This window comes from Prinia subflava, chromosome 10 (assembly GCF_021018805.1).
Source record: "Prinia subflava isolate CZ2003 ecotype Zambia chromosome 10, Cam_Psub_1.2, whole genome shotgun sequence".
Lineage (NCBI taxonomy): Eukaryota > Metazoa > Chordata > Aves > Passeriformes > Cisticolidae > Prinia > Prinia subflava.
In genome coordinates, this window is record NC_086256.1 from 17,236,084 (window position 1) to 17,263,532 (window position 27,449).

Consider the following 27,449-nt stretch of genomic DNA (forward strand, 5'->3'; position numbering starts at 1 on the left):
GAATTTTTATTTAAATACTGTATCTGGTCTCCTGCTGTTGAAAGGAGACTAGTTATCTAGAAATACTAAGAAACACTTGCTTTTTATCCATCATTTAATTAACTTCAGTCTACCTTAATATGAGCCACTTCAAGAAGTAGAATCTAGGATAAATGATGAAAAAGGGAAGAAATAGATTAATTACTTTCTGCCTGGCAGGTGAAGCTGATAATGTACTGGCTGTGACTCACCACCTCTCCTTATTTAAATCTGTACCCTTGGATACTTTTTGTGCTCGGCTTGTAGATGGTGTGGGAACTTCTGAAAAGTCCTGAATAAGGAATAGCTCTCTAACCCTGAGGAAGTGTGCAGCTATGGAAATTACGAAGAAACAAAACTTTTCCTCTGCAATGTTTGTCAAGATTGCTTCCAAGAGGCAGTGTCTTCACAATGTAGACGTGATATTTACCAATTTACAAAGCATAAGAGGTTTGCTTTGAAGTTAAAAACTCCCAATTCTTATTACACATTCGGGGTTTTTTTTCCTGATTGTATTTGATACTCACACTGCAAGTTTTGGCCTTTGACTCAGGAACTCTGGTGGAAAAAAGGGAGGGAAATTTTTATCTAAGTATATCCTTGTTTTCTCTCGATGACCTTGACACTTCTGTTACAATCTCAACAACTCTGTGGTTCTGCTCATTGCAATTCTTATGCAGTGTCACTGCCTTCACTGCAGCTTGAGTGGAGAAAGGAATCATACACTTCCTACAAATTCTGGGTTAACCTTTAAAGAAGGAAGGTACTGAAAAATGCCACTTAAGCAGTATTTGAGTCTATTCTGTTTAAGGAATACTGTATTGTCATATGTCCAGAAATTACATTATAAAATAAGTTTTGAGATCTGTGTATTTTTAGAGAAGACTTCCAAATAGATAGCTTTTGATTAGATTTGTAAAGAAAGCATAGCTTTATAATTTTCAGTTAGAACTCAAGACCTTCCAATCTTACAAACATTGCACGAGCAACAACCTCAAGGCGTAGCATTCCTGTGTGGCAGGAGCCTTCACCTGAGTTAGGGATAGGGCACTCCTACAGCAGCTGATGCTGTGTAGTGCTTGTTTCTCAGGGCTGCCTTCCCCTGCAGGGTACTGTAGTCAGGCACTGTGAAGGAGGCTGTGTGTAGGCACAGCTCCTGGGAATACAGCTCCTGCTGGCTCTGAGGGTGGGCTAAGCCACTTCCAGTGATTTGAGGTCTGCCCTGCAGTGCAGCCCAGTAAGTGTGGACTCATCTTTCCTGCAGCTATGGAAGATTAGATTCAGCAGAACAAAAGGTACTTTTATAACTATGTTCCTCAAAAATAGGAGACAGGGACTACTGGTGTCTGCTAACCAGCAAATGGCATAGTATGGCAGCCTGTTGTTTGAAGCAAGGCAGCTTGATTTCGGTCTTGCACGGTGTCTGCTTCAAACTCTCAATGCAGTTGCGATTCCACTGGATCTCTCTGTAGGTGAAAGCCATTCTTCCCCTGTACCCGGCACTGGTGAGGCCACACCTCGAGTGCTGTGTCCAGCTCTGGCCCCTCAGTTCAGGAAGGACATTGAGACGCTTGAGCGCGTCCAGAGGAGGCAACAAGGCTGGAGAGGGGCTTGGGACACAAACCCTGTGAGGAACAGCTGAGGGATCTGGGGTTGTTTAGCCTGGAGAAAAAGAGACTCAGAAGTGACCTCATCACTCTCTGTGATGTCCTGAAAGGTGGCTGTAGTCAGATGGGGTTGGTCTCTTTCTCCAAGCAGCAACTGGCAGAAGGAGAGGACACAGTCTCAAGCTGTGGTGAGGGAAATACAAGTTGGATATTAGAATTTTTTTTTTCACAGAAAGAATTATGAAGTACTGGAATGGTCTGCCTGGGGAGGTGGTGGAGTCACCATCTCTAGATGTGTTTAAAAAAAGACTTGATGTGGCACTCAGTGCCATAGTCTGGTTGAGGTGTTAGGGCATGGGTTGGACTCGATGATCTTGGAGGTCTCTTCCAACCTAGTCATTCTGTGATTCTGTGAAAATGCACATATTGACAGCTTGTGTGTTGTTTGTTTTTTCTGTTCAAGTACATAATAAGGGTGTGCAAGTAGTTTAAAGACTAAGTTTTGGATTCAGAAGGAAGGCAGGCATGGTCAGGCTTTCAAAAAGAGATTGTTTTCACCCTACCTATAAAAACAACAAAGCTTTTGCTGTTGATTGTAGAACTGCTTTTCAGCATTCAATACAACAGTTCTAAATAATTCAATACTATTGTTTTGAAGGGGGAGAAATTGTATCATTCAGGAAGAGCAGGTCTTTACAGATCTGTTGCTAATAATTCTCTTGCCTCAGATACAGGGCTTGGACCAGTGACCTCTAGAGAGCCTTTCTAATTTAAATTCTGTAAAATAAATAAGCTTAAGACTTACATAACAAATAGGTCAGCTAAAAGTCAGATCACCACATCACATTCAAAGATGATAGAAACTAATGGAGCACACACAATTTCCAGTCTTGACGAAAAAATCCTTCATAGATCCAGAACTTGTAAAACATTTCATATGTGAATGCAGTAAGTTTAAACTGTAGTGAATTATTTTACAGACATTAGAAACTGTAACATTGGCCCCCATTGACACATGCTCTTTTTTTCCTTTTAAAAACAGTGCAGGTAAATTAATGTACCTTCTCTGCACTCCATGGTGAGGAAGAAAGCCTCCTCCATTTAGGAATAGAGCTCTGCTATCAGTAACAGAGTACCTGGGATTGCAGACCAGCAGGAACTGTGTGTCTCTTTACATAATCTAAGGCAAGGGTGTTTTGAGTTCTCCAAGTGATGGTATTGAGGGAACAATGAATAGGCAATAAATAGAGGCAGCAATAAATATGTGCAATCCTTGTTTGCCTTGAGAAAATGGCAGGGATTTAGTGAACAGCTAAGGATCTCTGGTCATAACCTCAGAGTCATGAAGAGGGGAAGTGAACCCGGCTGTGAAGGACCTACATTTCTCTCCTATGAAGTCAGTGTCACTCTTTCCTGTGACATTTTTACAAGATTGTTAGATTAAATCCCATGGAAAAGAATGAACCTAAACTGCAATAGACCGGAGTTCTACATTACCCTTAACACAGGCAAAGGTGATGCTTATCTGGGAATAATTCTTATGACATCTTTAAGACTTGTAGCATAACAAATGAGACTAGATCATCTACGTACCTTTAAGAAAAAAATATTTATTTATAAAAATACAATGGGATCAGTTTGAGAAGTGTGGCAATAAATACAGTTCAAGGAAGAAAAAAGCATTTCTACATGGATATATTATGGCACAATAAAAGGTAAATGCACCATCAATCATGGAACTTCTGTTGGCTCAAGACTTTGTACAAGCTCCCTTTTTAGTAAGACAACTATTTCTAAGTTTGGTCAGTGTTGATAATGGAATGAATACACAATCACAAATGCACACTTATGTCTAATGCAGGACTTACCATTAGCAAACAATACCTTAAAAACATAGCAATGATATTAAATCACTAATGAGATATCTTAAATTTAATTGGCAAAGACCACATATAACTTTAAGCATGAGATTCTTTTATCTCCTCTGGAGAAAAGCTGTAAATATGTAAAATGAAGGCTTAACTTGGTATGTAAAAACCTACTTAAGTAGAGATTGTGAGAATGCATAGCTCCTTATAAAACAACCTGGCTGTATGAGAGCACTCCCCCTTTCACAGTATTCCTTTTACTTCATATGCAGTTATTGTTTATGCTGTAGACTACAACTGTTACAGCACTAAAGGCAACTAGACAGGGAAAGGGCAGAAAAAGGAGAAAGGAATGTATGTAAGGCAGTATTTCTTTAGGTACATTAAGTGTAGTGTGTAGGAAGGACAGGTAACAATTCCACAAGGCTAGTTTCGTTCTTACTGAATAAAATAATGGACTAATACTGAACTTTCGATGCAAAGCTAGTAATCAATGCCCTGGTCACTGTACTGCCCATGGTAATCTCTTTGATAGTCATCTTGGTACTCTCCGTGGTAGTCATCTGGGTATTCTGCCTGATAATCGCTATCGCTGATTTCGGACCCGTTCGTTCCTGTTCCTTGGCTGCCATTATGGATGACAGGTTCTGTGGGGGCAGCACAGTACTTGGGGTCATACACTTGCCGTCCAAGCCCATACACACTCATGCCCTTCTGTGAAGCTACTTTGTTGGTACCCATTTGTAACGAAATAGTTGAGTTATCCACAGGTTGTAATATGTGCTTCTGGTCGTAGATGTCTCTCCTGGTACCTGGTGCCAGCATACCAGCCTAATAAAACAGGATTGTAGAGGTTCAGTAAGAAGGTCGAGAGCTGTGATTACTAGATTTATGATTTCAACTAGTATGCCTCACTGAAAATGCAGAAAAGTAGGAATTAAATTATAACTAAACACAGCACAGTAACACGTGTTCACTAGTAGATAAGTCACAGAAGAAAGTCCTTGCAGAAAGGTCCACAACTTATGTTCCTCTTTGGAAAGACTATACTAAATACTGAGCAAGGTAGTGCCAGTAAGCAATTTCTTTTTTGCCTTTGTCTAGTTAATACTTAAAATGAAGTTACTGTTTTCTCCTGGTATAACACTGCCAGCAGGAAATTCTAGAAGCACTGGGACATTTTTATGCCTTAAGACACTCAGCACAGAACACACTGGTTATGATAAGAGATTCAAGTTCCTCAATTACTGCAGAAGAGCACAGCTGAACTGTTCCCACTCACTGCTGCCTGTCAGACTCTGCTACTGGGCCCCACTGCAGGCTCTGCTGTCCCACTGGCCTGAGAGCTGTGTCCATCCTGCACGTCACACACAGCCCTGCTTACCTGACTGGCTCCTTTGTTAGTGCCCATCTGTAGGCTAATCGTTGTCTGGTCAAATGGCTTATCAGTCTGCATTTTTGGATCATACAGGTGTCTTCTAGTTCCATAAGCAGTCATGCCTGCCTGACTGGCACACTTGTTGGTGCCCATCTTCATTGGGAAAGGAAGAGGTGGACAGAAGAAATTATTTTTAGTTGTACATTAAGCATAGTCTAAGGAAAAAAATATGGTTGGTAACTCTGATAGCTGACCAAAAAACCAGTAATTTCAATGCTTGTTTTCCTCATGTAGAGTTTGACCACTACCTGTAATAAATTACCCCTTCTCCTTACTGAGTTTCAAAAGGAAAAGTAAAGGCAACTGTCATCCTAAGGCATTTCACTGACTGTCATTTGCTCAACTGCATTGCAATTGGGATGGATGTATGCCTCAAAATGTAAAAAGTAACTTTTGCCTTGGACAGTAATGATTCATTTATACTGCCACAATTTCTCTACCAAAAGAATGTTAAGATTTTACTTTGGCTTTTATGATTACTAAGGAAAGAGGAGAGAAAAATGTGTCTACCATACCAAGAACTTTAACTATCCAAAGACTCCAATTTTGAAACCACCTTAAAAGACAGAGATGATGCTGCTAATATTAGATGTTCCTTACCTCCTTATCACTCCTACAGCAGATTTAAAACAAACAAACTAACCTTCCAGGCAGTGACTTGAGCTTATAAAGCCAATCAACTACTTACAAGAATTAAAACCTCATTCCTCCTTCCCTGATAAGAATACATTGTTATTCTGTACCTGGTTTTGCATCAACAATGTATCAGTTAATCAAAGCAAGAAAGTTGTTCTCAATAGTAACAATTTAACTGCAACTTGAATTTCATACTTACCTGCAGGCCAATTACACTTTGACCAGCTTTTAGTTTTCCTGCATCAAAACTTCGTGCTTGTTTCTCTGCATATTTGACACCAATATCAATTGTAGTATGAAAACCCTTAGTTTTTGCCTATTTAGGGAGAGGGAAAATAGAATATTCAGTGTTTGAACTGTATTTTCTGTCTCCACCCCCTAAGCCTGGGCTCTGAAATGATGCCACAACCAGGTCTATCTCCATGAGAATGTGTCTCAGGGCTGAGAGAAGGTGCTGGTTCCCTACACCATGTGAAGGTGGCACTCCAAAACTACCCAAGTCAAAAGGATATTCTGCAGGGATCAGTGTTCTGTGAGCTTCCCCTGCTCTGTGTATGCACATGGAAGCAGCCAGGAACCCTCAGTCTGAACTCTAAGCCTTCCCTGGGGCATGTGGAAGCACACAGCTCTCTGCAGTATCTCAGATTCTCAGTACTGTCTGTCCTCTCCTGACAGGCTGGATGCTGTTTTCTATATTTCCATGGATTGTAAGGGTACATCTGAACTGGGATGTGGATTTGGGCCAGCTCCAGGGGTACAAATACTTACCAGACCTGCCAGTGCCACTAGAGTAGTCTGTACTTGAGTCATATTTCCATTTTCAAAAAGATCATTTGCTTCAAAAATATCATGTGGCTTCATGCCGTAGACTTGGATGGCTTTGATAAAATTCCCAATGTTTTCCAGCTAAACAGAAACAAAAAAGCCAGTTTTCTACACAGTGTTTCAAATCATAAATGAAATCATTTTAAAGCATTCTGGTGTTGGTTGGTTTGCTTGTTTTACTGAAGTTTGCTGCCTTGTGCAAACTGCACAATACAGTTGACATGGTTAAGAGTAACTGGTGGGAAGTCTGGGATTATTTTTTGTTAGTTTTAATACTGATTTCAGAAATCAGACTAAGAGGTTATCCAGCCTGGCATCCCTCCATCAGTGAGTACCATATACTTTGTTAGAGTAGGCTTTGGTAAGATAACTTCTCTCAACTGTCTGTCCCTTCCAAGAGAAATTCTAGTCTAAAATCTGCTTCAAAACTAGAAAATGTGACATAGTATCCATGCTATTTGACTGCAGCAACTGATAATTTTGAAGAAAATAAAACCATAATTATGTGGATGAGATCCTTATATGGACTGAAGGCATTATCTTGCTCACCTCCTGAGACAAATAAGCTTTGGGGCTTATCAGCACTATGTGCTGCAGAAATTGGAAAGCAATACAGAATACAAAGAGTAAGGATTGAAGCTCTTCTTTCCTTCTGAAGTCTTAAGAGGTATTAAAACTTAAAAAAAAAATCCTGGCCCATATTTAGAAGTGTTCAGCCAAGAAAACAAGCAGGCTGACATAAGAGTATTAAGCTGGACCCAGAAAGAACAAAGGCAGTAACTCTAGGCAGCAACCCTTCCAATGCTTGTTCCAAATTCTTGTTGCATCTTCTCCAGACACCTCAGGAGGATACTTCATACAGAGAGTTCTAGGTACACGCAAGCTGACCGCATACCTTGCAGCACTGCCTGGATGGAAAACTCAGTTGTGATTTAATTAAAAAAAAACCTCTTCTTTTTTTAAACTGGGAAAAGGCCTTGCCATAGGGCTCTAGGTTATTCTTCCATCTGACACTTCCCTGACCAGCTAAAGCACTGCTATTAAATACAGGTACTCAACTGCCATTGAAGAACCACCTCAGCTGTAGCTGCATTCTGTTAAACACTGTTCATGTCTGCAGCATCCTCTTCCATATGTATCATATGTAAACTCGGTGCTACTAAGATTTAAGTTGTACCACTACTACAGCAAATTTGTTAATACAGAACAAAAGTATTGTTTAGGGGTTCAAGGGGTTAAAGGTGTAGTTCTGGGATTGTTGGTTTTTTGTTTTACCTGGTGCCAATTTAGTTTTGATTGATTAATTTTCTTCACTGATCCTGGCTGCAGCTTATTTATAAGCCTGGGGAGGTGAAAAAAAGGGAAATGCTTAAACAATAAATCTCATCCTTATACCAACTGTCAGGCATTATATAATACTTCCACTCATGCTTTATTAGTTGCATTAGTTTCATCAAAATGGTTAATTTCTTGGTTCATACAGTGGGCTAGCTCAGTTCTCAGGTCTCACAAGTCTAACAGACTGTGAAAATTTTTGCGTGCCGTTTGATTACTGTAGAAATGAGCCATGCCATTGAATTTAGAAATCTTAGCTGACATATAAAGGAGATTTAAGTGTTCATTCTCTCAACAGTTTCCAAAAAATTGTCTCCCACCCTACAGTCAGCTATCTTTGACTGTAGTTGATGATGTCTTTTGAAGGGGAATCTTCAGAAAGTCCCTTAGTTCCTTGAAAGTAGAAAAATCCTAAAAATAAGGTTACTTAATAAATGCTTACTCGCATAAAATTATGCCATCTTTTAATCCCAGTTGAAAGTTTGCACCAATACTCAGCCCTGTAACCTCTTCTATCCAGTTACGGAGATCTTCTTCTATCTGGGGGTCATATTTCAGGGCAATCTGTAACACAAGCAGTTATAAAGTTACTTCAGGAGAAAAATCTCCAACTGTTCCCCACCCCAATTCCATTTCAGAGTATGCTACAGCTGTCATCCTGTAGATTCATTGCTGGATTTTTATACTTTATTTTATACATCAGAGTACAGATGTAAGTACTTTATCCCTTTAACTATAATTTTCATGGCTTTACTCAAGGTCTGTTTGGAAAAAACACTTTTAAGCATGTAGCAGTTTTTCCTTGAGTAAGAATTCCTGCAGCTCCTGAAAAGTCTTTTGACAGCTGCAGAGGAATGATTTTTGAAAAAATATTTGACCCAGGTTGCAGGAAGTAAGGAAAGGAAATGGTATATTATGAACACAAGAATTCTGAATTGCCATGCCACCAGTACTACTGCTCACATGTAGATTTCTACATGAGAAATTTTATGTAACAGATTTGAAGTTATTCATCTGAAGATTATAGTGGGTTTGCTTTTATAGCTAGTTTATGATTAATGGAGATGAGCTAGTAAGTTTTTTCCTTGTTGCTACAACATTAAGAATTATCTCGCTGGGGATTCTGGGGGCTGTGTGCATGTCTTGGTTTATCATTAACCTTTTGTATCCCTGCTATTTCTTTTCTCTTTGACCTTCCTGGAAGACTCTTTTGAAATAAACTCTGATCTCATATTTTAATTGCAAAGGAAGAAAATCTGCAAAAATCTTTAAAGTTTAAGTAATCAAGCAGAGGCCCAGAGCTGTTAGCAAGATGACTTTAAAATTAATTTTCCAGATGTTCAGACTTCTCTACTCTGTGTGTAAATTTATGCTTCAGTCACTAGAAATCAATCCATGTGGATGGAATGCTTAAAAGCAGTGAACTTCAACACCACCAGCTGTCAACAGCATCCGTGTTCTTTCACTCTGCCCTTTGCTCTCCTCCCCTGAATGCACCAAAAACCAGCTCCAACTTCCTTCAGGCTGAACCTGCCACCTCTGCAATCCTTTTCAATACTGGCAAGCTGGACAAAATGGATTCTATCACTGAAATCATCACTACCTTTTCCACAAACAAAAGAAGTTATCTGAGCACAAGATTGTGAGGGATAAATAACCTCCACTGGCAGAGGCTGGCAACACTTCCACCTTCAATAGTTGTCCTGCATGGGTCAGTGCACAAGGTGGGAAGTGAGGGAGCTACCGTGGGAAACCTGACAGGCAGGCACAGAATGTCCCTGTGGGATTTCTAACCCGTGGAAAGTCAGTTCAGCTACACCAGCTGCTTACAAACACCTAACAAGAAACTCAGCCATGCACATTAGATCAAAATGTACATTTTAGATTCACATTAGATGAAAATGTACATTTGAGACTTTTTACATACAGTTTTAAGACTTCAGCCAAGAAAGGCCGGTGATTAGCAGCTATATTTATACTGAAGGAGATTATAATTCCAACATATCTGAATTACTTGGATGGAGGTAATTGCTACATTTTGGCTAGCATTAGTAATCCCTGACTCCAAACTGACCAAACTACAAATTACAGTACTCTGTTCCCTATTTTTCTTCTGAGGGGAATGGAAAATTCCTGTATCTCTGGCTTTACTTCAGAAACTTGTCTGAGTAATACTTATTTTCCTTAGACTATTTGTAATAGTAGTGCTTTGGTGCCTTAGTTACAGACCAGGATAATGGACTAACCCATTCCTACATTCAGATCTTGAACAAGGTGTAAAATTCTGTGCAGCATTCTGTACAAGATGACAAGGAAAATGCCATGACTTTATTTTTTAATCACACCTTTTGGATACTAGCTAGGACTAGAAGCAGACTAGAAAAGCTAACCAAAGGTCACAGCTCCAAAGGACATGGCTATGGTCTTGTCTCTTGGGTGCCAGATATCCCCCTTGCACCTCCCTTAAGTTTAGCCCAGCAGCAGCAGAACCACATTCACTGCCAGTGATGGTAATAACAGCAAGGGATGGGTAACATCTTGAAAATGCTGTATGAAGAAGTCAGCTGTCATCTTTCTCCTTCCTAACCTGGCGATTAGCTTACAAATGACTTTTCATGGATATTTTTATTTCCTATGGAAGCAAAGCTTATGTGATCATAGCCATAATTTGTCTCCCCAGCAACATCTGGCAGAACCCAACTAGCTTGTTCAAAATTACAGAAAAGAAGCAGTCTTGGACAGAATTGAGTCAGATTTGTGTGAAAATAAATATATGTGCAAGGGAGAAAGATACCAAAAGAACTGTAGCATCGAATTGTAGCATCGTACTCTTCTCACACATTAGAGAACCTATTAAAATCTTGCAAAAGTGACCTCACTCACAAAACCTTAAGCTATGTGTACAGGCAAGATGTACAGTGTATAATTTATTTCTGTACCCCACTTCAAATGAAGGAACAGGATTTACAGAGAGGCCAGAACTTTCTGTACTCTGATGCTCCAGTCAGAAGACAGCAGATAATCTGGGCTGGTCATTCATATGCTGACAGCTCACACTGTGATAAAATCCCCATTCTAGCATTCATGTGGGTACAAAGCAGGGGCTGAGCTCATCTCCACAATCCTTTAGTTATGTACATAATCAACATTGTGCTTTCTGAAATTTTAGGCAGTTTCAGTGTAGCTTAAAGACAGTGTTAGCCATCCTACAGTTGAAATCTTCTGGAATAGAACTGGACTTGTGTTTCTACCACTTAAATTATTTTTAAACACTGGTTAAAAAAAAAAAAAGAAAATCAAGTTTGTGTTCATACCACCAAGAGACATGGTTTAAAGATTAATCTTTTCTCTCCCAATTAAAAAAAAAAAAAAAAAGTAAATATGGAAGCCAGTAAGAGTGAGAACCCTAAAGACTTCTGCAAGTGTGGCTATTTTAATCTTTCTTCACAGGCACATAAAAGAAAAAAAGACAAATGTTCCTCATTTATTAATAAGTGCATTCCTTATGTGAGACTACAACTGAACTGAATATTAAAATACTGACCCCATTGCTTGGGGACCTTAGAAGTAATCAGGTGGAATTTTATCAGTTCTGAAAAATATTTACTTTATGTTGGAGTACTTTACCATGTGTTCAAATCTTGAGCTTTTCAAGAGGTTTTAAATTGCCCTGGGGTATCACTATAGTGGTTATCTAGAGATAGGAAGTAAAAAATGTTTATACACATGAAGAGACTTCTCACAGCACTAAAAATGTTATTTCTGTTCTGATTTTTGAGCTGGTGGGAAACTAAGTTACAAAAAGTAAAAATTGGTGCTAGTTTCTCTGCAAATAATATTCAATCTACCTGAAAAGCCAGAGATGTGGAATCTTTAGAATCAGGCTTTAAACATGTGAGAAAAAGGGATTAAACAGGGAGAGTGACAGGTCAGATACTAACAGAAATAAGGCATTATATTTATTCTGAATCCTTAGCTCTTCTATTCCCAATGGCACAACCAGAAGTTATGTAACGATCTTACTGAATATTTCATATTTTCCACATGTGGATATCAGAGATGTTCCAGTTTTCATTTGATTGCTATCTATGAGGTGAAGCCAGAGGCTTTGATATGAATGTAAAAAAAAAGTCTTTTTCCATTACTATTAATCAAAAATATGTCAACATTTAATCCTTTATAAATACTGAACTTTCATGGAAGATACTTAAATCTTAAAAGCCTACAGCAAAAGAAAATACTGTCTACTGAAGATGAAAACAGTAGCTAAGCAGCTTCATTCAAAGTACCATCAGTGCCATGAAAAAAAGCCTACAGCTTCAGAATACTGTAGAAATGATTCAGTTGTAGCAGTGGATATAAAATTTTACAGAAGTTTAATATAAGATAGCAGGAAGCCAACTTTTCATTTCTTCTGACAAATGTTGAAAGATACATAAAGTTGTCAATGTTGCTCTTTCTGTTGATGCTTCAGAGGTACAGGTTTAATAGAAATACCTTTGAAAGGAAATTAATGTTTATACAAGTGGTCAAGATTATGGGTGATCCAAGGTTGTGGAAGGAAAAGGCCGGGTGTTACTTGGCTATGACAAACTGATCTACAGGTGTTTATGCCAGTGCATGCCTCAGGCTGGAATCCTTGGGTTAAACTTGATACCTCTGCCAACTTCACACCTGATCCTCACACCCAGTTCTGTTTAGGCAGGACCTTCCTGTTTGGGAGAGCTTAGAGTGTAAAAATCCTCCCTCCATGTGTAGTACAGGGACAGTAACAATCACCACTGTTTTTATCAAGCTCATAAATTCCTGGAAGCCAGCTGAGTTCTGCTGGCCAACTTTCATGATCTGTCTGTGTGTCCCTTGAAGTTACTCAGTGTGCCTGTGGCATGTTTAGTCCGAGTGATGATGTTAACCAGTACTTCACACCATAACTGATAGCATATGGATTGGAGTTGTCCTTTTATACTAATCTTTTCCAAATTCCACAGTACGCACTGTACGCTGAGGGCTGTGTGTATGCCAGATCTGCAGTTTGAGAGTTCAGCTGGCTGTACTGCTGCTGCTCTGGAAAAATACGGTAACAGGATCTCAAGGAAGAGTTTAAGCACACTGCACTTCTTTTTACACTTGGACTAGCAAACACAAATCTTACAAAGTTAAAAAACAGGTATGAAAGATAAAAGTTAAACATCATGTTATAACAGCTTGCACTTCTTAGTTCTGATGAGATTTCTGATTAAAGCTGCAGGCTTCCTGCCCTCCCCAGCAGGAGTCAGAAGTTTAAGGTGCAGCATGCTAAATTTAAACTACTAGTAGGCATTTGAAAAAACTGCTCTTTAGTCGTAAGTTTCAACCAGAAAAGCACGTGCTTATCAAAATACATCAAGAACTCTATTATAGGAACTGTGTCTGTCGACAAAACTTAGGATGTATATACATATAAAACTGCAGCAAAGTAGGTTGTACATTTTGGTTTTCCAAGGTAAATAAAGTACATGGCCATGTACAGCAAGAGAAATAACCAGGACTTCAATCCAAGATAAAATGGCATTAGAAGAGATTACATAAAATGCTTTTTCACCAAAGTGGACAAAAAATAGACAGAGCCCTAACTTTTGTATTTTAATGTTCTTCACAGGCAGAAATTTGGTATGGTGCATATTCTTGCTTATAGTGACACAAAATTACTAACTTTCCAATTAAAAAACAAGATTGAGCAGAGAAAGCTTACTGAATTTTTAATAAGTTTAGAAGCATATTCATCTTGTATGGAATTTAATCCATGTCTAGCCAGGGGGTTTAATATTAATTTTACTTTTATACATTTAGATCATAAACTACTGAAAGCAAATAAAAACCACACATGAAAAACTCCAGGTTTTAGGACCTATGGTTGTAGAGTTTCAATTTTAAGCAGCAATTTGTTCCTATCTCAACTTTTTAATCTTTTTTAATTCAGAACTGTCTGAATTGCTGTGGTTTCAGTGCTGCCTTTGCAAACACCCTTTGCATTGAAATAAGCATTACCTTCAGCAGTGATTTGTCCTGCAGAGGCCAAAGATACCAATGCTGATACTTCTTTTTTATTTGGCACTAGTTTGTGATGAAATCTTTTTCCTCCCCTTTTTAAGGATTTATGATGGTATGGGGAAAGATGAAAGCAAAATTCTCTCCTGCTATCAGGGCAGAAGAAGCTCTTGACAGCTCTTACTGCTTGGAAGTGGGAGTCAGGCATTGTTATCCAGAATTCCTGTTCATCACCTGCTGTTCCAGAACACACTTTTGAATCACCTATCTAAAATTTACACAGCAAAATACCTAGGAGAAGAAGTGTTAAGAGCTTAGGGGCTATGTGAATAACCAAGAAAAAGGCATAAAAGAGTAAATTCTTCTCATTAGAGAAGAGGGAGAAGAATTTTTTTTAAAATTATACAAGCAAGCTAAAACTTTCTGGTTAAAATTCTGTTGTGTAAATAGATTACTGTACATATCTAATCTTCAGCTTCAGAGGTGACAGAGTGGCAAGGACATAATCACTGATTATTTAGTTATGGTGTAAATAAATAGCACACTGTAAGTTGAGAGAGAGAACTCAAGAGTGGAAAAATATAAAGTTTTGGGGTTTACTGGAAGTGGTTAAGAAGGGGAAATGACGGGGTACCAAGGTGATTATCAAGGGGAGCTTCTTGCCATTTGAACTACCAGCCCAATGAGCTCTCATCATAAGGACAAATTAGAATTCCCTGCTAATTTCATGTATGTTGACCTGGATTACACGCAAAAGCAAGTGTCAGAGGAGGCATATTTGTGCACAAGAACCCCAAATGAAATGAGAATGTGACAATCCAGATGAAAACCAAAGAGGAAAGGACTTCAAAAATTCAAAGCCACCATTCAGTATGGCTGGTATTTGAAGATGCATTTTTTTTCTGTCATTATGGACTGTTGTACAGAACGGCAGAGAAGACTGCATTAACATTACTGAAAGATCTCACTATATCCCAAAATGCTACTTAGCACAAAAATTTTACAGCTGTATCCATTTTGCTTAATATTCAACTGTATTTTTTTATGTGTAGCTGATACCCTGCCAACATCTCACTGTTTCCTCTGTAAATCAAAATTTCGGCTACAATCTTTAAAGAAGAGATGGATGAGCATTAATCCAAAATTCCTGGCACTCTTCCCATAGGCAACAGTTTAAACTCTGTGAAATGAGAACAAACCATGCCTCAAAGTTTCCAAGTCATCTTACAAGGACAGATACCTGCAGTCATGCATGTTGCCAGATCAGCTGGCTGGAAGAACTGGGTGTTCTCCTCCCTGGCTGTCCAGCAGGACTTTATGACATTTTGCAAGCTATTCAAGGAGCCAGTGCTGCCATCTCTGCCCCCAGTGTGCACCAGCAGCTCGGACACACGCCTGCCCTTGGACTGAACGCTGCTCCCCCCTTGTTCTCAGCAGCTGCTGCAACGCCCTCACTCACTCAAACACAGCCTCAGTTCTTCTTGTGCCTTTTGCTCTTATCCTGTTTTGCCATAGTCACAACTTTCTCCTGGTACCTCCAATTCTCCTCAGCCATCAGCTTCCACTGTCAACTGCAGCACCTTCTGCTCATGCCACCGTACTTTACACTTCTTGGTATCGAGTTCCTTTGCTCTTTCCTTAGTTTCTTTAGTCCATATATTGCTGAACTATTTAACATGGTTCCAGTAATATCCACTATTATTTTAAACCACTGCTGGTTTTGTTTCAAAAAACCACTGGGATATGAAATTTGTTCTCAGCTAAGACACAGCTGATGCAACCCAATGGACAAAGCCTGCTAGTCCTTGATGGGAAGGGAATTCTCCTTGCTTTGAAACCCACCTCCAGTATGACTGATATGACACAGCAGATCTGGACAGGCGCTGAGATCACGAGCAATAATGTCTCCTGAGACAACACACTGAGTACTGCATGGAAAATCCTGGTAACCTGACAGACCTCGGTTAATCTTCTTTTGTGGGGGAAAGGAAAAAAAAATCATACAGAACAATCTGATGCATAAACAGAAAAAAAGATTCCAAAGCATCTGAAAACAATTTAGTTTTTCCAGTAGTAACCCAGGAAGCATCTCCTGAGGAAACTGTTACTGTAACTCTGGTGGAACAGTCCTTCTCAAAGCCCAGAAGGAATCTGTAAACAGAAACAGTAACATCAATGATCACTCAATCTTTCTCAAAATTCTTTTCTAATCTATTGCTACTGAAGAAGCCCAGGAACTTATATATTCTTTCAAGTTTATTCACTTTTCTTCCCTATAGAATGGCTTTCAAATAAGTAATTTTATAAGCAAACTGTATTGTGACTCGGTAGCCCTTCCCCAAGGCCCAACTGTGTTGACAAGTCTTTCAAATTTACCTTCCAAATAGGACTGCAGAGTCTGATTATTTCATTTCTCTCCACACCTTTTTTCTTCTCTCCAAACCCTCTTCACTTACCCAAACCAGAGTAATTACATTCTACAGCAGGAAGCAGGTAACTGATAACTCAAAGGTACCTCTCAGGAAAGCTGGCTAGAGAAAGCTGAAGTCTGTCACTGCAAGTGTTGCAGTAAAAGTTACTCAAAGCTCCCATTTCTTCTGCCTTTCCAGCAAAGGCACAGTCCATGCTGCATTTTCTCAGCACCTTTTCCAAAGGTAAACCTCAAGACTCATTCCTCTAGTCTGCCCCACGCAGTAAGCTCACGTGCTTGATTCCTTGCTGCCAGCTGGGATGGCCGGCACAGGCTGCACTGGGAAATGAGTGGATGGCAGGTCCTGAGGTGACAGCATTTCCCAGGTAACAGCGCTCAGCGTTTCCCACCACTGCACTCATAGCACGTGGTTCCCTGTCAGCCTGCACTGGTTTAACTGCATGGACTCACAGCAGCTGGACAGGCTGACTGTGACAGGGATTCATAAAGAAAACACAAATTCCTCTCATTCTTACTATCCTTGCACATAATGATTCAATCTGGCTTCTTTTTTTTTTGTAATTGAGGTGAAAGACGATTTCTTGGGAACTTCCTTAGCTGCTTCTCTAGGTACTAAGAGCTGCCTAGATTAATCTTTCATAAAAGTAGTAGATCAAAATCTTTCAATTCATGCATAGCACATTTTTCTGGTTGAGGTAATTTTTCCCATTGCTAGTTTTCTTAGCAGAAGCACAAGTAGTGCAGATTTTACACCCTAAGCTTAGAAGACCTTGTCTATCAACATCTTCATACTCTTGTTTTGCTTTACTGCCAGCAGAAATATTGCAAGAATGAACTTGGCACAAAGAATGAAAGACACTGATAGTCTCCTCCTAGCCCTCCACCTCACCCCCTCCCACGTTTATCTCTGACCAACTAAAGTTCAGTAGGTGATGCACAAGGTTGATTATAATCCACGAAACATTCAAAAATATTTTGAATTTGGCCACCCAGACAAGTTGTGCTTTAACCACATACGAAGTGCTATAACAATACTTTTTTTAAAAAGGGTGATGACCATAAACACATTAGAAAATGTTTATTTAATTTTCTAATAATATACACCCTATGAAGAAAGTCTAAGGAAAGTAAGGCAAAGTGAAACCTCAACCATTTATTCAATGAAAATGTAGTTTTAGGAATATACAAAGCAAGCCATAAGCCTGCTGCATTGGAGTTTATGAGTAAAGAAGAAAGTATAAGTGTGACAGTAGAAAAGACAGTAAAACCCCAAAGTAACAGGTTCTGATTCAATACCCTGTAGAAACATTCAGAGCACTATTTTTCAGCAATTCAACACAAGCAGAAAGAACAGCTGGCACTGCTGGGGGGGAGGAGATGCACGTACACACTGCATCCACAACTCAGGATGCCACACAGCAAGTTGTGGTGTCATTATGCTGCACTCCTGAACTGAGAGCAGGTTTGAAATACCCACCCAGCAGAAGGTGTGGGCAAGGCCGTGCTGCAAATGACTGAGAGGTCTCAATCCTCAGTTATTTAAGGTTCCATTATTGTTCAGCAGAACAAAATGCTCAGGTGCGCTGACTGAACTTTAACTTTGTTAGTTGTATTTTGTCCTAATTTTGTTCCATCCATTCAAACACCAGTGCTTTATCACTGATATTTAATCTCAACATCTTTGTTTACTTTTTTTTTCTTAAAACCAGCTAGATTCTTTTAAACAGAAGAAGCTTTCTGTATCAAAGACATTTTCATACCATCATTTATTAGTGATAAAGGCTGCCATCAAGACAGACCATAATAAAAAGGCGTTAGTCTTTATTTTCTTCAGAAGTTTCTTGTACTTTTTACTTGTATAGGGCATGATTAATACAACAGTGTCAGGTAAGGTAAGGGAACAGCTTCTTGCAAAATTAAGCAAAAAGTATTTCATCTTAGCACACCAGATACGTGCCTGAACTGCACATGCTTCAATGACTTAACACTTAACACATTATGTATTATGACACATAATGGAACTTCTAATTGATCCCCCGCAGTGTTATGAAGTGAACCAAAGCAGTGGCAGCTCCGGCTGGTCATGCATGGGAATCTCAGCAGCAGCTGCAGCACAGGTCCTGCTCCACCACATCCTGCTGTGGCCTGAGCTCTGACTTGTGTTCTGCCCATGCTCAACACAGAAGGGAAATGCTCTGCTGGGGTCCATGTCAGCAGCAAGGCAGGAGCTGCTTTTCACCATCAACACTAAACTTTAACCAAATCCCTTCCCAAATGCATGTGTATTTGATGCCTTACCCTTTTCTGTGAAGACTCCTAGTATATAGTCAACAGATTAGGGACAACAGAAAAATACTTTTAAATTAAATTATTCTTATTCAAGCAAAATCAGGGATACTAAGATAATGCTGCCTGTAAAAAAGAGGCTGTAGCAGTGGAAATATCAACAGGAAAGCAATATAATAGGAGAGCTTTCTTAGCAGGAAAGCAAAGTAAGGTTTTTGCAATAGTAACGTCCAGTGTTATCCTGGGAAGAGCCATGGTACAAACATGCAAAAGCAGGGCAAGAATATTTGTTTAGAATCCATCTATAATTCAGCCAGCTAGGATTTTCAATAGATCAGATTCCATTCTCATACCAGCATTTCAGAACAGCAAGAAAGTGCAGAAATATTTAGGCAAATACTTGGTGTTCTAGTGCTTTCTGTATGCACAAGCCACATACCGTTTCACTTCTCTGTACCTCCTAGGGATTACTTGGTAACCAAAAGGTTGTCTAAATAAAGGTCTGCCTAAATGAAGTCCTCAAGAAAAATCCTGTGTTGACCCCAGAATAGGGGGCTGAGTCTTGCAAGGGAAGCAGCAAAGGCACTGAATGGTTGAAGTCTGGTTTCCATGAGTGTCAGTGACCAGGGCAAGCTCAGGCTCCCAAGGCTTAAAGCCTGCTGGTGCAGCTGCTGGGCCTGGGCAAGGCTTTGGGGACAGTCCAAGCAGGGCACTAGAGGGTGGCTGTGACAGCAGCACTTCATCCTCGCTGTGGTGGCCTTCCCCTGCTGCCAGCTCCTCCGGGGGCACCGGCGCCTGCCAGCCTTTGCTGTTACACATCCAGAACAGAGCCCACTTTGGGTAAGAGAGAGCTTTGTACAAGCAACAAGAAGTTTAATTATGTTTCTCCTCTAAATATCTACTAAAATCTGCACTGGTTTGAGGAAGAGGAGGGGTGAAAAAGGAGGGGGGGGTCAAGATTGGGGGGAAGAGGGAAGGGTTACTGCAGCTTAAAAAAAAAGTCCCAAACACAGAACCACCAACCTGAAGAAAGTCAAAACAGTTTTTGAGAAAATCACTGTCATTCAACCCCACTAAATAGAAACAATGACATAAGTTAGTATGAGGCATTACTGCAGAACCAAATGTATTTACTCAAAAGAAAGTATTTGCTGCTGAACACAGCTATACAAGTTAACAGTTGTTTAGAATCAGATACTTACAAAAAGCATTTTTAAGCAAAAGAGTCCCTCTTAAAGAAAAAAAGAAGGATTTTCACATGATCTCACTTAGAAAAAATCTGTTTCAAATTGCCCTACGTGTCCTGGCCTCCAGCCCATTTTTACTGAAGGCCTTTCCTGTACAGTTCCATAGGGGATGGGAATCTCTACAAAGTTTGCCTTAAAAGGACGTGTCAGATGCCCAGTGTGCACCCTGTTATGCAGCTCCAGAAGCTAACAATTCTAAATACAAAGAAGTTTCTATCCTTTATTCTCCGAGGCAAATTATAAACTATTTGCAGGCAAGAAAAAACATCCAAATTAATCTGTCATAAAAAGACAAGGTGAGACAAAAATCAAGTATGTGCTGCTGTCCCACAAAAATGTGTGCATCCATCTATCTATCTTTCATGGGTATTGACTCAGCAACAGGACTATAATAAGTATTTTTATCCAAATTTTAAACTAAGTCTAACTCTGAAACCACACAAAGAGCACATTCATTTGTAAATTTTGAACAAGCAAGCATTACTGTAATGCAAATCATAGTTTTTATTTTCTGAGGCTGCTAATCCCATTTAATTGTCATGACTGTCAAGCTCTATTTGCTTCCTTCAGAAGTGTTCTAGTCATAGGAGGTACACTGTGAGCTTGCATTCAAAGAATGCAAAACACTTATCTCATGTCCTTAAAAATTAACCTTGGCAAGTTTTATGATTTTCTATCACCAGTGTAAGATTTACTAAAAGTTTATTAATCCACCATAAACAAGGTCACTGTAATACACTTTATACACAGACAGAAAATGCTTTAAATTTGAAAGAGCAGACACAGGGTGCTTACTAAGGTCAGACACAACAGAAGTTTCAGCAAACATCCTCACTGTTCATTCACTTGTGCCCCGTGCTGTGCAGCACTGGCAGGTCTGTGCTGCCCCCACACACTGGAGCAGAGGGGCTCCACCTCTGCCTCATGTTCACAGGCAGCAGTGGCTAATCCTGGCTGTGCCGTGCCATCCATCACCTTCCTCCTGCAGAAGATGGTGCAGGATGAGGCAGAACCGGCAGTGACAGCCCTGACTCAGCCTGAGCACAGGCAGTGACAGCTGCCCTGCAGCTCAGGCACGGCCTCAGCTCTGAGGCCTCCAAAAGACACCTGTCAGCTGGGCAAGGAAGCGCCAGGCTTTACTGGGGACTGAAACCCCCGGGCAGAGGAAGCCAGCTCCTGTGTCAGGGTGTACAGCAACTGCCAGGTGTCCCTGGGGCAGCCACTTCCACCCGTGTGTTTGATGTGCCCAGGGGCTGCTGGGCTGTGACACGGGGACAGGGCTCATGTCCAGCTGGGGCTGTGCGAGCGCTCCTGAGGCGAGTCCCGCTGCTGGTGGGCTCGGGCAGGTTCCAGAGCAGGCACGGTGCTCACGTCCAAGCTGCTGCAGGAGGAGGGCTCCATGGAGCTTCTGCTCTGCTGAGAGACAGAGCCTTGCTATGAACTGCTAACCCAAAGCTACGTGGGTTCCACCACCAGCAGCCTGTACCTCTTAGAAGGGCTACTCACGACTGCTGTGCTGTTAATACTTCTCTTGAATAGCCACAGAACTGGAAACCTGTACTTGATCATGCCTAAGAGAACAGACCTGTCCTGAGACTGTAACAGGGAAAGTGGTAAATGGATCAGACACATCAAGGTAGAGCAGACATGCTGAGACAGGCAGTAAAGGATGAAGACAAGTGGAAACACTGTAGTTAAGATTCTCCACTGCTGGATTACCTTCCTTGTTTAACACAACTAAAAAATCTAGTTCATCTGCATTAAAACCAATTCTCAGTCAGTATAAGAACTCTTCACACACAGGACCTAACACTAGGAGAATACAAATTAATAGGTTACTACAGCTTAATAAAGCCAGTGATTCACTGGGCTTCTTAAAAAAAATCCTTTGCAAAATTTCCAGCAAGAGGCTAAACTCATGTTTCAGCAATTGAGGTGGCAAACACACTCTCAAAAGCACAGGAGTCTGCCCAGAAAAGGAACACGGTGTGATTTGGAAGTAGAGGGCAGCAGGGCCATGGTCAAGCAAGTGTTGTTGAACACAATTAACTCTAATTTAATACTGTCAGTCAAAGTGAAACTAAGCATCAGAAACAAGTAACCAGCAGAAAATTGTAAACAAATTGGAGAATTCTCATAAATTGGTTGCTGATACATTAAAAAAGCATCTTAAGACTGATAAAAGAGATGGTCTCATTTTTTATATCACTAATTTGTTTTTAGTGATGCACATAGTTATTGTGCCAAACATCAAGTCTAAGTTTAGCTATGGAACTATTCCACAGTCATGTTTATGTTTCATGGGCTGTTTTGCTATGGACTCAGTTATCAAAACTGTGCCATTAAGTACAAAGTTATGAAGTTCACTTGAACTTCAGATCTGTTACCAATGCCTGGATCCAGCTGGACGAAATTCACAGTTCTTTGAAAAAAATACCAAATTTGGACACAAAGAGAAAAGTTTTAGTGCTTTCCACAGTGAAATTGATATGTAGCTAGAAAATGTTAACTTCAAGAGCCATGATCAACTATCAGAAACCATGAATTAACTGGAGCAAACTGAAGTTTAATGCTTACTCCTATATTCTTCTGCCATTTCCTCTGAAATTTCCTTTTCAGTATATATTTCTATTAAAATATTTCCAAGAACACCAAAATATTAGGGTTTTTTTAATTTATTCCCCATGCAACAAAATGAAGATTTGTGTAATGCAAATGGTGATGCAGGCTGGTTTTATTTTGAACTAAACATCTGAATTTAATTCAAAACTTGTAAATGAATGATATTACTTCTTTAAAAGTTACATAGATGTCTACATAAAAGAGAATAGGAATTCAGAGATCTTAAACTGGCACTTCTGATGACAGAATTTATTCTCCCCTGCTCTCAAAGCCTAAGTTTTCACTGCCTTTATCCAGTACAATCTCAGTTGTTATTACATCATTTCAGACAACATTAACTGAAATGCACTTTTTTATCAGCAGCAAACATTCTTACCTAGGATTCACAAATTTGGTGACCAAACCTAAAGGTTTGTTAAAGGAAAATAGTCTAGAGGAAGCATGGTAAAACTTCTATGGTAAAGCAAATATATTTTTGTAGGAAGAGATGCACTGTAAGAATGGAAAAGAGTATTATTTCTATTTTGAAAGGAGGGGTAAAAAAGAGGAAGGAGAGGTTCCATTCAACCACAGACAGCAAACACTTATTATTAAATCACTAAATAAAAAAATTTGAAAGCTAGTGATTTTAATCTGGTTCCCAGATAAAAATATTTATTTTTAAAAAAAGGTGATTTCTGGGCTAAGCAATTAAATCAGAGTATTTGGCCTGTAGCAGGTCAAATAGATGACAAGAATTTTCTCCTCAGCAGTTTCAAGAGGAACACAATAATCATACCTAGGACTAGTTTGCATTAGTCACCACAGACTTCAATTCTTTTTCATTAATTGTTGTTTGCCCTCAAGAAGGAAAGCAGGGAACACTACTGCCCTCCTGCACACTTGCAAAATAGGGAGGTATTTTGTTTACAGGCTTCATTTGTTTAAGACCTTTCACTTTAAAAAGCTTGTTTCCCTTCCTCTTCCATTTCGCTGGGGCTTGACCTTTCAGGTGGCAGCTGCAGGGCTGGGATAACTCCCCTCGTTTCTCTGCTGCCTTTAAAAAGTCTGGAAATGGCACTGAGCAGCGAGAGCTCCCTGACCCAGGGATGGCTCACAGGGAAAGTCAGGGACGTGCAATAGCCAAATGCTATGCAAAATTCAGCTCCCCATACAAACCAGACTCCTGCCCACCCTCACTTTCTTATGAAGATGAAACTGGCACTGCATCAAACACCAGAGGAGGGAGAAGATAAATGCCTGCCCAACACAAATAACATTTCCATGGGAAGGGTGGAGTCACGAGGAAGCAGCTGAATGGACTGGAGCCTCTCCTCCTGCTGCCCAGTGTTCCTGTTTGCTCCACACCTTCTGCAGCGAGACAATGGAGCATAAATCAGAGACAAATATAAAATCGAGTTTGCAGCTTTATCTAATTGCCTCATCATCCCAGGCTATGTCAACTTCACGGGCTGCAGAAACTCCTCCATTGCTCAAGAAGAAAATTATTTCTTGCCTGCAGAAGAAACCACCCATTTCCACCAGTTTAAAGGGCTCCCCACTGAATATTTGTTTTGGATCAATTATCTTCTGTGATCTCAAGTAAACAGGGAATCAGCTTCAAAGGGATTACACTAGTTTGACTACCTACACATTTCTCATGCAGACAAGTTTCCTTACAGCTGGGAACCAGTACACAAACTCCATGCTCTCTTTGCAGGAATGAGGAAAAGAGATCCCTAACAGAGACCAGACACCATATTAGTGTGAACTAAGGTAAGGGGAAAAACAAGAGAAGGGTGGAGCCTCAAAAGGAAAAAAAAAAGTCCTGAACACCAAACTATACATAGATTTTAAGTTTAGAGACTGAATCCTGAACCTCAAATAAATTAAATTCTTTAAAAGTATCAGGACATGTTATACTCATCTATTCAAATACCATAGCAAACAAAAGGTCTCTCTGAACACTAACAAAATGTCAAATGAAAAAATAAAGAATAAAAACCAAAACCAAGGGATTTTTTTATCCAGCACAGCTGGACCCTCAGGCAGCATAGCTGTGAAGCTGTCTGTTTACTGCAGAAGAACACTGCTTGGAGATCAGCACTGAAAATTTCAAACAAGGGTATTTAGGAGTAATTGTCATTCAAGCAGGGAGGTTCTACAGCTACTTACAAACATTACCCCAACAGCACATTAAAACCCATAACAAAATAGTTTGCAAAAAGGCTGATACTTTAGAAGGTGTGATCATAATTGGCAGCAAAACCTGATCCTCCAAGAGTTGAAAACTAACTCTTCAAATCTTCATGAGACAGAAAAATCTGGGAAAAGATCAGCAGAGACAGTATCTGCTGATCCTCCAGAATGACACAGATGAACCCACATCTAACCCACAAACCCATGCAACATACTGGATTGGAGGTACACAGTATAACTGTATATAACACAACTGCTTTCAAACTTGATCTCTTACAGAGAAAACAACATTCTAGAAGCTCAAAGCTACATCTCTTCTGGAGTTTTATTGTTCATTGGAGGTATTTTTTATTTGCTTGGGGTTTTTGAAAGGGGATGAATTCATTCATCTTTGGTGCACTTGAATTGTTTTCTATGGCAGTGCTGCATTGACACTTTCAAAGAATGCAGTGGAAACTTGCAAACAAGTAAACTGGAGCTGCCCCAAAACATCCACCCCTCTGCAATATTTGCATTGAAGGCAGAGAATGTCAGCAAAACAAAACTCGGCAAGATGAAGCAGAAGGCCCTTTGCATAAAGGTGTGAAATGCACCCGTTTCAAACCCTCTGCTAATGCACAGGCTTGGAACAGCTCCCGAGGAGGCCCTAAGGAAGCTGATGGCAACAAGAAACTGAAAGCAAGAACAAAGAACATCTTCCCATCTTGTCCCCATTAAGGGATCACGGTTAAACCTCCATCATTTTGTCAATAATCTTCAAAGTAGAAGATCATCTACTTTCTTCCTAATTCACATGCCATAATATACAACACGTTTTAGTCTTTTTTTAGGTTTGGGTTGTTTTTGGGGGTTTTTCTGGCTCCAATGGTGTAGATAAATCACTAAGTTTAAATGCTGGAAGCAACCACTCTGGAAGACATTTGGTTACATGATGTCATCAGACTTTGCAGCAGAACCCTCAACCATCCTGAGAAAGCCAATAAAGAGAAAACAAAGCTAAATGTTTGGTAAAGCATAAATTATAGTGTTTAAAGTAACTATTTTTCTCCCTGCTCTCCTTTCTACTCAGCTACAAGTAGAACAGGATCTGGGGATCTGCTGAAGCCTGAAACCAGACTTGAAACAGCCGGTTATCAAAGACCACGTTTCAATTTTAAGCCTGTGAAAAAAGACACTGAGCACCAACTTCTCTCCGCTTGTTTAGCGGTGTAATTTTATTGTAAAGGTTTTCCCTCTTATTAGGTAATTGTTCGCTGCAAGGCAGCAGCCAGTCTACCAAGGGCAACGTGAGACACCTTTTGTTCCTGAGAGTATGAGAACAACCCCAGCAAAGCCGCGCACAGCCGGCTGCTGTCAGCGCTGCCTTTTCTGCCGCTTTCAAGCGGAGCTCCCGGTGCGGCGCTGGCGGCCGCGCTGGCGGCCGGGCTGGCGGGGCTGGCGGGGCTCTCGGGGCTGGCGGGGCTCTCCGGGCTGGCCGCCCCTCCGGCGGGGCTCCCCGCGGGGCGCGGGTCCCGCCCGCCCGCGCCGCCTTTGTGCGCCCCCGCGGGCGAGGCGGGGCGGGCGGGCGGACAATGCGCGTCTGTGCGGGCCCCGCGCCGATTGGCCGCGCGCCGCTCGTGCCCATGATGTCATGCGGCTGGAATGCGCCGCGCGGGGGGCGCGCGCCGCGCAGCGCCCGCTCCGCACCGCCCCGCGCACCGCCCCGGCCTCCGCTCCGCGCTCCGCTCCGCACCACAGCGCTCCGCACCGCTCCGCACCGCTCTTAGGGCCCGCCAGCACCGTGCCCGGCTCTGCCCCGCCGGGGAACGCCTCCCCGCCGCGCCGCTCCGCCGGCTGTGGGACGGCTGCGGGCCCCGGCGCCGCGCCCCGCCCGGTCCCGGCGGGCGGAGAAGGCACGAGCGGGATGTCCCGTGCCAGGGCAGCCGGCACGGGCAGGTGCAGCCCGGGCGAGGGCGCGAATCGCGGTTCCGCACACGGGCCGCCCGGCGCTGACAGCTCTTCGATGCCCGCGAGTTTCGTGAGCGGTGCGCGAAGGGCAGCGCTGTCCCGGGCCGGCGGCGGGCGCATCCGTGCGCGCCATCACCGCGCGGGGCGGGCGGGACCCGCCGGCAGCCGGAGGCAGCGGAGCCCCGCGTCGCGCCTCGTCCCGTCCCGCCCCGCCGTCCCGGTGCAGACAAAGCCCGGCGAACCCCGCGCCGCCCCTACCTTGTTCTTGACCTCGGCGGAGAGCCCGTAGGAGGGCCCCTTGTTGAAGTGGGTCATGTCGGTGGTCTCCCGCGGTTCGGGGGCGCTGATCGCAGGCGCTGGTGGCTCCGGGCTGAGACGAGAGTCCGCCCGCGGCCGCGGAAAGTTCTAGTCCCTCCCCCCCGGCCCGGCCCCGCGGCCGCCGGAGCCGCCGTGCGCCAATCGGGGCGCGGGGCCGGGGAGGGGGCGCGGGGCCGCGGGGAGGGGCGCCCGCCCCGCCCGCTACCGCCGCCGCCGGGCGCCGCCCGGGGGTCCGGCCGGGGCGGGGAGCGCAGCGGAGCGGGGGGACGTCAGCGGGAAGGAATCCGCGGGCACCGAGGGCCGCCGCCGCGGAATGCGCCGCCGCGGAATAGCTGTGGCCCGCGGCGGCCCCGGGGAAGGGGTGGGGGATCTCGGCGAGGGAGCGGCGGCCGCGGTCCGGCGCTGCCCGGCTGCTCACGGGGCCCTCCCGCCCTCAGCGAACTGCCGCACGCGGGGGGATGTCCCCGCCGGACCGGGATCACGGCACTGAGGACAGGGAAGCCCGGAGGACGGCGGTGGCTCTGCCTTCGGGGCAGTGCTTGCCCTCGGGCCTTTCCCGGGCGGTGCGGGACCGCCGCCGAAGAGGAGGGCTCGGGGAGCCCGGGCAGAGCCGGACCGGCCGCGGGCAGGACTGGATGCTGGGGGAAACGCTCGGCCGCTCATGCG

At 42.3% G+C, this 27,449-nt stretch overlaps 1 protein-coding gene across 2 annotated transcripts; it reads right to left on the reverse strand.

The window, feature by feature from the left end:
• Positions 1–3,215: 3,215 nt before the first annotated feature.
• On the reverse strand, positions 3,216–26,896 carry CNN3 (calponin 3). Of its 2 annotated transcripts, XM_063407556.1 has the most exons (7): positions 26,724–26,893; positions 8,170–8,291; positions 7,668–7,734; positions 6,336–6,473; positions 5,767–5,883; positions 4,878–5,024; positions 3,216–4,324 (listed from the first exon to the last, which is right to left on the reverse strand). In XM_063407556.1, the coding sequence occupies exons 1-7, from the start codon at positions 26,778–26,780 to the stop codon at positions 3,977–3,979; spliced, it is 996 nt and encodes a 331-aa protein (XP_063263626.1). In that variant the 5' UTR covers positions 26,781–26,893; the 3' UTR covers positions 3,216–3,976. The 2 variants fall into 2 exon arrangements, with proteins under 2 accessions (XP_063263626.1, XP_063263627.1); XM_063407557.1 differs by lacking the exons at positions 7,668–7,734; positions 8,170–8,291 and having other exon boundaries at positions 26,724–26,896.
• Positions 26,897–27,449: the final 553 nt, after the last annotated feature.

Excerpts from the sequence above, each read along its gene's own strand:
- CNN3 (XM_063407556.1), bottom strand. The coding sequence starts at position 26,780 with ATGACCCACTTCAACAAGGGGCCCTCCTACGGGCTCTCCGCCGAGGTC. Across the intron at positions 7,735-8,169 it reads GATGGCATAATTTTATGCGA|GCTTATAAATAAGCTGCAGC; the intron begins GTAAGCATTTAT and ends TCACCTCCCCAG. Across the intron at positions 5,025-5,766 it reads AAAGTGTAATTGGCCTGCAG|ATGGGCACCAACAAGTGTGC; the intron begins GTAAGTATGAAA and ends TTCCCAATGAAG.